Source organism: Thamnophis elegans, chromosome 2 (genome assembly GCF_009769535.1).
Source record: "Thamnophis elegans isolate rThaEle1 chromosome 2, rThaEle1.pri, whole genome shotgun sequence".
Lineage (NCBI taxonomy): Eukaryota > Metazoa > Chordata > Lepidosauria > Squamata > Colubridae > Thamnophis > Thamnophis elegans.
The window spans coordinates 170136870-170148880 of record NC_045542.1 but is presented as its reverse complement, the minus strand read 5'-3'; the positions used below and the strand labels follow the sequence as shown (position 1 = coordinate 170148880).

Here is a 12011-nt window from a genome sequence, read left to right as displayed (position 1 = left end):
TCAGATTAAACAATACTCGAATAAAGGCATACACCAAGGAGGGAGGTAGAGGGAAAGAAGAGGGAGGAGTAAGGAAGGAGTAAGGGGAATGTAAGGAGGGTGTGTGGGGAGTAAGGGGAGAAGGAAGGTTTGAGGGGAAAGGGAAGTAGGAGGGGAGTGTTAGAGGGAGAAAGGAAAGTTGGAAAAAGAAAAAAAGAAAAAAAAATCCACTCTTGGACAAATATCACTCAGAGCAGCCTCAGTTTTCCACTTACAAATGTGAGGATGTCAGGCATGCATCTTTCAGTATCCAAGAAAGAAAAACCTCAACTCCATTTGAATAGAGATAAAGTACTTTTACTAGATATGAATTGAAAGCAGTGAAAAGGAAAGCAAGATCTGAGCCAAAAAGGCACGAACATGTACATATCAAATGATTACCCAGCCCCCTCCCTCCAATTACCCCAGCCCAGTGTCCAATCTGCAACTCCCTAAGGCAGTGGTTCCCAAACTTGGCAACTTTAAGACTTGTGGACTTCAACTCCCAGAGTTCTCCAGCCAGAAGAGCTAGCTGGAGAATTCTGGGAGTTGAAGTCCACAAGTCTTAAAGTTGCCAAGTTTGGGAACCACTGCCCTAAGGTATCATGTGGGTGCATCTTCAAAAAGCCTCATCAGGTTGGTATGCAAGACGGTTGGCCTTGACCAAGGCCAAACATCGGCCATCAGCATGCGCAGAAGAAGGGAGAACAAAACTCCCTTCTACATACTCCTCCAGTACCATATAATTCCCTTCCCAAAGACCATGCCCCCACCCTCCCCATTTCTATGGCAGCCAATAGCAAGCAAGCGAAGCAGAGACTGACATAGGGAGTGGAACTGGGGGGGAAATAGCTGCAGCCAGGCAGAAATCCTTTTATCCCCATTTCCCTCATCCATTCAAAATTTAACTTTAGTCAAAAGCATCCAAGCCAATGTTCCAGCTGCCTGTTCTGATGGAACCACACTCTAGCATTTTCAAGGATGTTCTGGCATCCAAAGGTAGGGTGACCAGACGTCCCACATTTGGCGGGACAGGCATGCTTTGTCATAATTTTTCCCGCATCCCGGGCCGTTCCCAAAAGATCCCACTTTTTAATTTTGGCGCCTTCTTCGATCGCTTGCTCCCTCGCCCATCCGCTGCCACTCGCATGGGTGGAGTAGCATAGCGAGTGAGCGGGCAGATGGGTGGGGGAGCGAGCTCGCCTTTCCAGCCCCACTTCCGGATAAGCCGTGGGAAAGCCTCCGCCTCTCCGAAAAGAGCCACCTGTGTGTGTGGCCCTCGGCGGGGTCTGGAAGTGGCGCCTCTCCACCAAAGTATCCCTCACACACTTCGGGGGCCGGTGGGCGAGGCGAGCGCAGTGGCTGGAGACTCCTCCGCAGGACCCCTTCCGGCTCCGTCCGCTTCCCAGCCTGTCCTGGCTCTCCTGACTCCCGGGGCCACCGCTTCTCTGAACTCACCCAGAGTAAGTAACGGACGGGGTAGCGTAGCGAGTGAGCGGGCGGATGGTGGTGGGATCGCCGCCCGCTGCACTACAGCTGACTCGCCCCGGGCGGGCTGGGAGGCTTTGGGCCTCCAGGTGAGAAGAGCAGAGAGCGGATGGTGGTAGGATCACCACCCACTGCTCTGCAGCTGACTCGCCCCGGGCGGGCTGGGATGCTTTGGGCGTCCGGGAGGGAACAGCCGCGAGCGGATGGTGGTGAGATCACCACCCGCTGCACTGCAGCTGACTCGCCCCGGGTGGGCTGGGACGCTTTGGGCGTCCGGGCGGGAACAGCCGCGAGCGGATGGTGGTGGGATCGCTTCCCGGGAACCACCAGAAGCCTTCCTGCCCAACACCTACTCTCCCTGGACTTGTTTTGAGCGCAGGGCAACTGACAGTAGTTTGCGCCGGCCACACCCGCTCAAACTATCATCAGTCGCCCCGTGTTATAATCTGGGCACATTAGGCAGGCAGCTTCTGCCTCGGAACAGAAAAACTGCAACAGCAGCAACATGAAACAACCTTCACCACCGCAAGCGCCGGGGGAGGGGGAGGGACGGCATTTACCGCCCACCTTCCCTCAGGAAAGAGCATATAGGATTCCTACCAATGCCCCCCCTCCCCCCGGCGTTTTATCGCCCCAACTTCTTCCACTTCTTTTCGGCGCGGGGGTTGGCGAGCCTTGGAAGGAGGAGATCGTGTCGATCCGGGGACGGGCATTGTCGGCCTGCCGCTTTTCTTTGCCATGTTTTTGCAAGCCTCAGCTTTTAAGTCTGGAGATTCTCAGACGGCCCTGAGCTTTGTCTGGTACGTGCACCACTTTCATGCACTTAAAAGAAAGCGGGGTTTCCTTCCCGGGTGTATGCCTGCTGCCACTTTTCCCGCCTCTGTAGGTTCATCGTGTGTGCGCTACAATGCTTTCCTTGAGCGCACTTGCAAACGTGCATGACCCGGAGCTCCCTGCGCCTAGCTGCGTGGCACACACGCGCGGGCATTCAAGGAATCCGCTTGGGATGATCCGGCTATGGAGGGGCAGCGGCAGCAGCAGCAGTTAGCGTAGCAACCCTGCATTGCTCATAATCTTGAGGCTCCACGCGAAAGGGCCGAACGCGGAGGAAAGGAAGGTGCGTCAGGCATCCAGATCACAGCGAGGAGAAGGAGGAGGAAGGGGAGGAAAAAGGTGAGGGTGGAGGGAAGCAGGCAGAAGCAGCCGCAGCAGCAACAGCCACGCTGCCTGGGGTGGGTGTGTTCGGCACGAGCCTGACCGCCCGGGTCATCATCCCGCTTCTAAAGGATGAGGGCTTCGCGGTCAAGGCGCTCTGGGGCCGCACTCAGGAAGAGGCGGAAGAACTGGCCAAGGAGATGAGTGTCCCCTTCTATACCAGCCGGATACATGAGGTCCTGCTGCACCAGGATGTGGATTTGGTCTGCATCAACCTGCCGCCTCCTCTCACCAGGCAAATCGTGGTGAAAACTCTGGGTGAGTCTCCGGGGAGAGCTTGGCGGGCAGTTGGCTAGACTTCTAAGAGGTGGGGGGGGAGGTGGTGGAAGAAGCGGCAGCTCCTTGAAATGGAAAAAGGCCTGCTTTCCCCCCCCCCCAATGAGACGCCTTCCACGATAATAGGAGAGGAGAGCCTGGAGACAGCAATCACAAGGCAGAAAGTAGCTAAAAGAACAGGTGCGGGGATTGGGAGAAGGCATGGGATGGGCTCCCAGCAGCGGCTGCTCGGATTTGCCATTTGAGAGAGAGAGAGAGAGGGAGGGAGGGGGAGAACGCGAGTGTGTGTATCCCTCCTTCCTTCAGCCCAACACTCTCGCTGGCATTCTGGCCAGACGAGAGGGACTGCAGAGGGCCTAGGGCAGCGAGTCATTCAATGGGAAACTTGCCTCTTGGAAGGAATGACCCGGCTTGGCTCCCGCTTTGTCTCTCCTGCCTCTTCGCTTCTCCGTTCGATCGTTGAAAGCGGGAACCAAGCCAGGTCATTCCTTCCAAGAGGCTAGTTTCCCATTGAATGACTCGCTGCCCTGGACCCTCTGCAATCCCTCTCGTCTGGCCATAATGCCAGCAAGAGTGTTGGGCTGAAGGAAGGAAATGGCAAATCCGAGCAGCCGCTGCTGGGAGCCCGTCCCATGCCTTCTCCCAACCCCCGCACCCGTTCTCTTAGCTACTTTCTGCCTTTTGATTGCTGTCTCCAGGCTCTCCTCTCCTATTATCGTGGAAGGCGTCTCATTTGGGGGGGAGGGCAGGCCTTTCTCCATTCAACAGATCCAATATACAGTTTTGTTTTTTGGCCCTAAAAATATTGTCACTGAGGATGACAGAAATTTCTTCATCATTGCTATTGGCCTCAAGTAGCAAATAATGAAACATGGTTTTTAGTGTACTTAGTTAGCCATCTGCTTTTTAACATTACATGGTATCAGTTTCAAGAATGCATGCATTCCTGAAAACTTGTAACAAACTTGTTGAAGGGCCTATGAAATATTTTCTAGTTTAATGTAGAATAAGTATTCTTAATAAAAGAAAAAGTCATTTTTATTTAATCAATTGCATTCCTTTTTATAATGACATTAATTAACTAAACTGGAAATAAATCTATGTTTTGCTAGAGTTTTAAAATTAAAAAACCTTACATTTTGTTGCTATTATTTTAATCAGAGTTTTGCCAAGTGAAGTTATATAATGATTCCTCATGTCTCTGTAATTTTCTAAATCTCATCCAGAAGTACCACAGAATCTGGCATTTTCAGCAGAATGATGCTGATGCTAATAAAACATCCTGATTTTTGGTGAAAGGATGGAAAGAGGAAGAGAGATCTAAAGAGCAGAAAGACAGAAGGTAGATAGGCAAGAGGAAGGAAGGAAGGAGAAAGAATGGAAAGGAAGGAAGGCTAGAAGGAAGAAAGAGGGAGGGAGGGAGGGAAGGAAGGAAGGAAGGTGAAAGGAGGAAGGAAGGAAGGGGTACTTCCACTTGTAGGCCTGGGACTGAATGCAGGAGGAGTCTCTCCATAGGATCAGCTGCTCCTCTGATCATGGTCTATGAAAATGTTACTGCCTGCCTGATGCAAATTTAGACAGATGGTGCTTTGGGCTGCCCCTCAAATCCCCCCTTTACTCCTCCCCCTGTAGAATTCAGCCCCCTGAGTTTTGCCTTTGAGGGGCATGTGTGGTTATGGCGGATGGCAGAGTCAGGTGGAGGTTGAGAGGGGATTGGGGGCCTGTGGAGTTCTCCCCATGGACAGGATGGGATGTTGGCATGAAAGGGATCCGGGCACAATCTCACCTGTTCCAAGTAAAGTTGCCTTTTGCAATTGGCTACCGGTAATCCTCGACTTACGACCAGGATTGATCCCCCAATTTCTGTTGCTAAGGGAGATGTTTGTTAAATGATTTTTGCCTCATTTTGCGACCTTTTATTGCCACATTAAGTGAATCATGGTGGTTGTTAAGTCAGGAACATGGCTGTTTAGTGACCAAAATTACAATGGCATTGAAAAAAGTGACTGATGACAATTTTTCACACTTAGCAACCATTTTCACACTTAGCGACCATTGCAGCATCCTCATGGTCACGCGATCAAAATTTTGATGTTTGGCAACAGATTCGTATTTATGATGGTTTCAGGGTCCTGGGGTCATGTAATTGCTTTTTGTGACCTTTTGACAAAGTCAAATGTGGAAACCAGATTCACTTATGTTACTAACTTATCAGCTGCAGTTATTCATTTAAGAACTGTGGCAAGAAAGGTGGTATAATGGGCTTAGTGACCAAAGTTACAATGGCATTGAAAAAAGTGACTGATGACCATTTTTCACACTTAGCGACCATTTTCACACTTAGCGACCATTGCAGCATTCTCATGGTCACGTGATCAAAACTTTGATGTTTGCCAATAGTTACAATTTATATTTGTAAATTGTAGTTATGTTGAAATAAAAAAAATATTACAATACTATTTTTGCGTTGTATGAAAATTTTTGTTGCTCCGTATAAAATTTTTAATCAAGCCCCCCCTCCCCCCGGTCAAAGGTGTCCCTCTTTACCAATCTGAAAATCTGGTCACCTTATCCAAAGGCATCCTCACCTCACTGAGGGTCTGTTAAGTGACTCACTGCAGTTGTTAAGCTAGTAACAGTTGTTAATTGAACCTGGCTTCCTCATTGACTTTGGTGGACAGAAGGTCGCAAAAGGGGATCACATGATTCTGGGACATTAGAACTGTCATAAATACAGGTCAGTTTCTAAGCGTCCAGATTTTGAACACATGACCATGGGAATGCTGCAACAGTTGAAAGTGTGAAAAATGATGATGTCAACTTTTTCAGTGCCATTTTAACTTTGAATGATTACTAAATGAATGGTTGTAAGTCGAGGACTATCTGGAAGGAAGGTGGAAGCAAACAGCATATATTACTTTACTTTACTTAACTTTACTTTATTGTCATTTTATGTGTATGTGTATGTGTATGTGTATGTGTGTGTGTGTGTGTGTATATATATATATATATATATATATATATATATATATATATATATGTATGTATGTATGTATGTATGTATGTATGTATGTTATATTTATGCTGATAAATAAATAAAGGGAGATTAGTATAGATCTATTTCAAGCTATTTAGCTCTCAACAGCTAGCCATACCCTATGTTGGGAATCGAACTGTGCTCTGTTGCCTCTCAGGCAGATAACCATTGAGCTACAGAGCTCGATTCCTTATCAGCCAGCCAGGGTGAGAGGTATATATTTAAAGTCACAACCCCTGGTATGCCCAAATATGGGAGGAAGGTCACTCTTCCACTCTCTGTCTTCGGCTCGTCACAAGAGACCATTCAGACAGAAACCCAATATTTTTTACTGTTGCCTTTTTGTTACATTTGTTATATTTATGCTGATAAATAAATAAAGGGAGACTAGTATAGATCTATTTCAAGCTATTTAAGAGTCAGCCAAAGCCCTACCCAAAAGGAGCACGGATTCACTCCTTCCACAGACGACTCAAGCCCAAAGGTACCAGGGTACTTATCTGGTGAGGTTGCAGGGCCGCAGTGAGTTCTGAGCAAACTGGCTCCAGAATCTCCAGCCACACCCTGTGGAAAGTTCCAGGAGCTTTCACCAGGCGAAGCCAGAGAGACAACAGGGCCATCCGATCTGTCTAAGGTTTCAGCGCAAACTGAACTGCGCAGGTCCCACTAATCATCTTTTGGGCAATCTCAATCTTACCATCCAACTCATGGGGCTAGAAAGACCATAAGGGACCCCAAGAGTTCAACTATTTAGTTCCCAAACCTAGTCTTTTTCAACACAACTGGCAATTTTGGATTAATTCTTCTCATTTTGTGCAATCAGAATATTTCATTACCTTTTCCAATGATAGGAACTTGGTTTTAGTTTAATGCCAATAAATTAGGGTCAAAGCAGAAGTAGAGAAAATAAAGCCTGCCACTGTCTCTTGCAAAGCTTCATGTTCTTTGTGTTTAGTCTCAGGAAGTTAAAAGACAAAAAACTCTTTAACATTTTAAATAATGTTGAAGTTTGGCCAGAAGTCTAAATTCACCTGAAAGATACAGCAAGGCAGACTTTTTTCTCTCTACTTGCCCAATTCAATGAAACAATCATAAATAAGATCCAGCTGACAGTATTTTTCTGTTTCTTTCAAATCCAACTGAAATCAGCCATGGCTGCAAACTTTCTTGCCAAATCAAAATGCAATCAAGTGGCATTTTCCCTTTTCTACAACTTTCTGCCTAACACAAACTCCAGCTCAATGAAGACTTGGCAAAATTCAATTGCATGTGGAAGGCTGGAGGTGGTGGACACAACAAGTTTGGTTTAGGCTCTGAAATAAAATCTAGTAAAGATTTCATTGTTGAGGTAATGATATTCCTCTACACTGGTGAGGTGAAGAGGGGAATCCTCTGTGTCATATTTGAACATTTTCTAATATAGTTGTAAATGGCAACAGTGCATGGGGGGAGGAATAGCAACATCCCATATTCCAGTTCAAAGGCACTTTTTGTTTACTAATATCCCTCTTCTATTCTTTTTAGAAATAACTCAAGGTAGCAAACTTATGCAACACACTTTATTCCTCCTATTTTCCCCATAACACCAACCCTATGAGGTTAAGTTGGCTGAGAGAGCATGACTGGCTCACTTGACTTCCCACTTTCTAGCCTGGTGCCTTAACCACTTGACTTTTACTGGCATTATGAGATTTCTGATGCTTTCTCTACTTCTGTCCCACCTCAACTTTGCCAACCGTCCAAGTTTCTGATTGTGCAGGATGGAAAAGCACTTTTCTCTTGGGAGGGTAAAGCTCTGCTTCTACTTAGAAGACAAAAAACAAGTTCATTGCAAGGTGGAAGCAAAAAGATTCACAGGGGCTTGGAAATGAGTTCTTCCTCCCCACATCTTGGCAGACTCACATCAAATGTCATCCTATCCTTCTTCTCTGCTTCCCAGCACAGCATTAAACAATGGAACTTTTACTAACATAAGATACAGATAATCCTTGACTTACAACAGTGCATTTAGTAACCGTCCAAAGTTACAACGGCACTGAGAAAAGTGACTTAGGACGGTTTTTCACACTTACAACCATTGCAACATCCCCCATGTTCATGTGATCAAAATTTGGATGCTTGGCAGCTGATTCACATTTATGACGGTTGCAACATCCCTGGGTCATGTGATTTTGTGACCTTCTGACAACCTTCTGACAAGCAAAATCAATGGGGAAGCCAGATTCACTTAACAACTATGTTTCTAACAATAATTGCAATGATTCTCTGAACAATCGTGGCACAAACAGTTATATAATGGAGCAAAATTCACTTAATAAATGTTTCACCAAAATGTTGGGCTTAATTGTGATCATAAATTGAGGATAAAAGAAAAAAAAGAGTGCCAAATATCTGCAGTCTCCTACTTCTTGACACCCCCCCCCCAAAAAAAAACAACCCCACATACATATCTGAACAAGCTACAGTTCAGAGTTGTTGTATGGAGCAGGAATTGCTTCACTTTTGTTCCAACTTTCCCAATAGAAAATGACTCATTGAAGAGAAATGGAAAATTATGTGTGCCAAGCTATACTTTTCCAGAGAAATGCTTGTTGTTGCCTTCACATCCAGCCAAAAAAGGCAGCATGTGAAATAACTTTATTTATTTATATTCCTACTTTATTTATTATAAATAACTCCAGGCGGCAAACATGGTTAATACTCCTTCCTACTACTACTTTTCTCAGAACAACAACCCTGTGAATTGATTTGGGCTGAGAAAGAGTGGCATCTTAAAGTCACACAATAGACTTTTCATGCCAAAGGAGGGAATGGAACTCATGGTCCCATTGATTCTAACCTGGAACTTTAACCACTAGACCAAATCGGCTCCCAGTATTAACATTAATATTAAACAATATTAATGTTACACACTGACAGACAGTATGAAAGTTTCCACCAAGGTCCTCTGATGGCGGGAAAATACTCAAAGGTGATTGATTAAGAAGTCTGACAGCTCCCTATAAAAGGGCTGCTGCCAGACAGAGTCTTTGTTGGATTGTACGTAGTTGTGACTACGCCCCACCTGCTCCGTACGACCCAGCCACCAACCACTAGGACTTGTATATGATGAGGTTCGAATGCTTCCTGGAAGCTAATGACCCTCTTGGCCTGTCCAAAAGCTGGAAAAAAGCTATGTTCCTGAGCCATTATGGGCCAGAGGTATTTGACACCGCCAAGAACCTATCCAAGCCAACGCCAGTACAGTCAGTCACTTGGTCGGTGCTTCAACAGACGCTGAGGACACACTACGCTCCCAAACTGTCACAATATGTGCGGAGGCGAACCAGCTCTAGAAACTCCAGCCGCGGCCTATGGGAAGTTCCAGAAGCTTCCATTAGGTGAAGCCAGAGAGGCAACAGTTCCATCCAACCTGACCAAAGTTCCAGTGCCAACTGAACTGCGCAGGTCAGAGAGTGACTAGAAAACCTGCTTACCTGCATGAATATGTAACCAGCCGGATCAACCCAACTAAGAGGGGAGGGATGTTACATACTGGCAGACAGTATGGTAGTTTCCACCAAGGTCCTCTGATCCGGCAGGAAATACTCAAAGATGATTGGTTAAGATATCTGACAGCTCCCTATAAAAGGGCTGCTGCCAGACAGAGTCTTCGCTGAATTGTACATAGTTGTGACTAATAAAGAGCTGCTGTTACTGTTAGCCTGCCTCTTCCATTCACCCCATCTAACAATTAACATCAGCAGTTTGGCAGATGGTTATTTGTAAGAAGCCACCCTATCATTGCAGAACAGCAGCAAGTGAGGGAAAGGCATGGAGATAATCAATGGAGGAGCATCAAAAGTGGAATCTAAATAAGAAATAGTTGATTGAAAGATAGACAGGTATAGAAATGTTATTAAATGAACAAAAACTCCCTGGAGGTTCTGCAGTTGCAGGAAAGTGCAACTTGCTGTTCTCTCCCAAGGCTTTTTATAGCTCTCAGAGCAACTTCTCATTAAAATGTTGCTTCCTTTCCAATACTGTGAGGTGCGACATGAACAAAAACTATCTTATAAATATTAAATAATCATACAAATTAAAGGGAGGGAAAGATAAATAAATGTTCCAGAATTTCCTGAATAGCTCAATTCCTCCAGTAAGTGTAATCCTGTTTCACTCACTGTGTAACCTTTACCATCCATCTTGTTTGTATTAAATGTGTCCTTGACACAGAAAAATTGCCTACTCCTATCTAATTTGCTTTGGTAGGAGAAGGAAAAAGAGGAAGAGTTTCCAAGAAAGTACAATTCCCTGCTTACATAGTGAGTGAGACAGGATTACATTTTCTGGAGAAATTGAGTTATTAGGAAATTCTGGAACATTTATTAACCTTTTTTCATTTAATTTGTATGCCTATTTAGGATATGGCTAGTCTAGAGAAAGAAGGACTAGAGGGGACATGATAGCAATATTCCAGTATTTGAGAGGCTGCCGCAAAGAGGATGGGGGTTAATTTATTTCCCAAAGCATCAGAGGGCAAGACAAGAAATAATGGATAAAAACTAATCAAGAACAGAAGCAACCTGGAATTGAGGAGAAACTTTCTGACAGTGAGGACAATTAATCAGTGGAACAGCTTGTCTTAACACCTTGTAGGTGCTTCATCACTGGAGGTTTTTAAGAAAAGACTGGACAGTCACTTGTCTGAAATGTTATAGGTCTCCTGCTTAAGCAGGGGGCTGGAACAAAACACCTCCAAGGTCCCTTCCAGCTGTATCCTGATTCAGATTCTAATATCTCAAAATCAAGTCAGTGAGATTACACAATAAAAACCCTTATAGGGCTGTGATCTTTACAGGAAAGGATAGGTTTCCTTTTACTTCTCAAGGAGGCTGGTGGCTTTTGAACAATTGGGATTACAGAAGAAAAAGAAGAGGGCCCTACCAGGGAACGCTTCCAAAATCAGCTCAACCGTTGTAGGGAGAGAGAGGGTTCCTGGCTCGCGACTCCGTGCCTTGGTTTTGCAGCTACTCACCAGAAGCGTTTCCCAGCAGGAAAGTAGCTGCTCCCATCAGCCAAAGCCGCCACTGAAACTGCCCCATCGCACTCCTCTGCGGGAAGCAGCTTTCTTTGCGCCCCTTTCGCTCCAAACTTTCCGACTGGGGAGCCGGGGGAATTCGCGGAAGCCAACTCCGCTGCAAATGTGACGTAGATTAGGCGAGGAAGAAGGAATAGTTTGGCAAGTAGACAAAATGTTTCTCTGAGTCATCGAATGCTGGGCGTGTTTCTCCTGGACTGGAAAGTCTCTCCCCCCCCCCCCCCCCCGCCCTTCAATCGGCTACTTGTCTCTGAGAAAGCTGGGTTGAAACCTATCTTTATCAAGAACAAACGATGCATCATATCAGTGTATATCTCCTTGAAAGGAAGTCCAACAAAGGGCATTAGGATTTTTCTTCCAACTATATGGAGAAAGGATTCCCCGTCCAGAAGAGCTGAAAGATCCCGGTTCGAAACTCTGCCACAAAGCTTTGGAATTTAGATTTCTCACACACCCATCCAAGATTCAAACGGTTCCCATCCTGTTGGTGTTTCAAAGGACCTTAAACACACGGGTCTTCATCCAGATCTCTGAAGAGGATGAATGTTGCCAGTTTCTTCCTTACTTCCCCCCCTCCCCCCCCCCAGATATTGTCATCACTCTTCATTTGCCTTGTGCTGGTTTATTTTTAATCATTCAACAAAGATGATTGGGGGACTGCAGATGCTGAAATTGTGTACCTCTAGTTTAATGAAAAGGACTAGGGGTGACATGATAGCAGTCTTCCAATATCTCAGGGGTTGCCACAAAGAAGAGGGAGTCAAACTATTCTCCAAAGGGGAATAGTTTGAGGGCAGGACTAGAAGCAATGGGGGAAACCAAAGAGGGACTCAACCTAAAGAGAAATTTCCTGACAGTGAGAACAATAAATTGTAAACTATTCAGAGCCCCTGGGAG

General features: G+C 45.7%; 1 protein-coding gene across 1 annotated transcript in view; it reads right to left on the bottom strand.

The window, feature by feature from the left end:
* Positions 1-11213, bottom strand: part of LOC116503376 (major histocompatibility complex class I-related gene protein-like) — a 30166-nt gene extending 18953 nt beyond the window's left edge. Inside the window, exon 1 of the mRNA XM_032209753.1 lies at positions 11052-11213. Within this exon, the coding sequence (XP_032065644.1) occupies positions 11052-11118 (67 nt within the window). The 5' untranslated portion in view covers positions 11119-11213. The remainder of the gene's footprint in view (positions 1-11051) is intronic.
* Between the last annotated feature and the right edge of the window lie 798 nt (positions 11214-12011).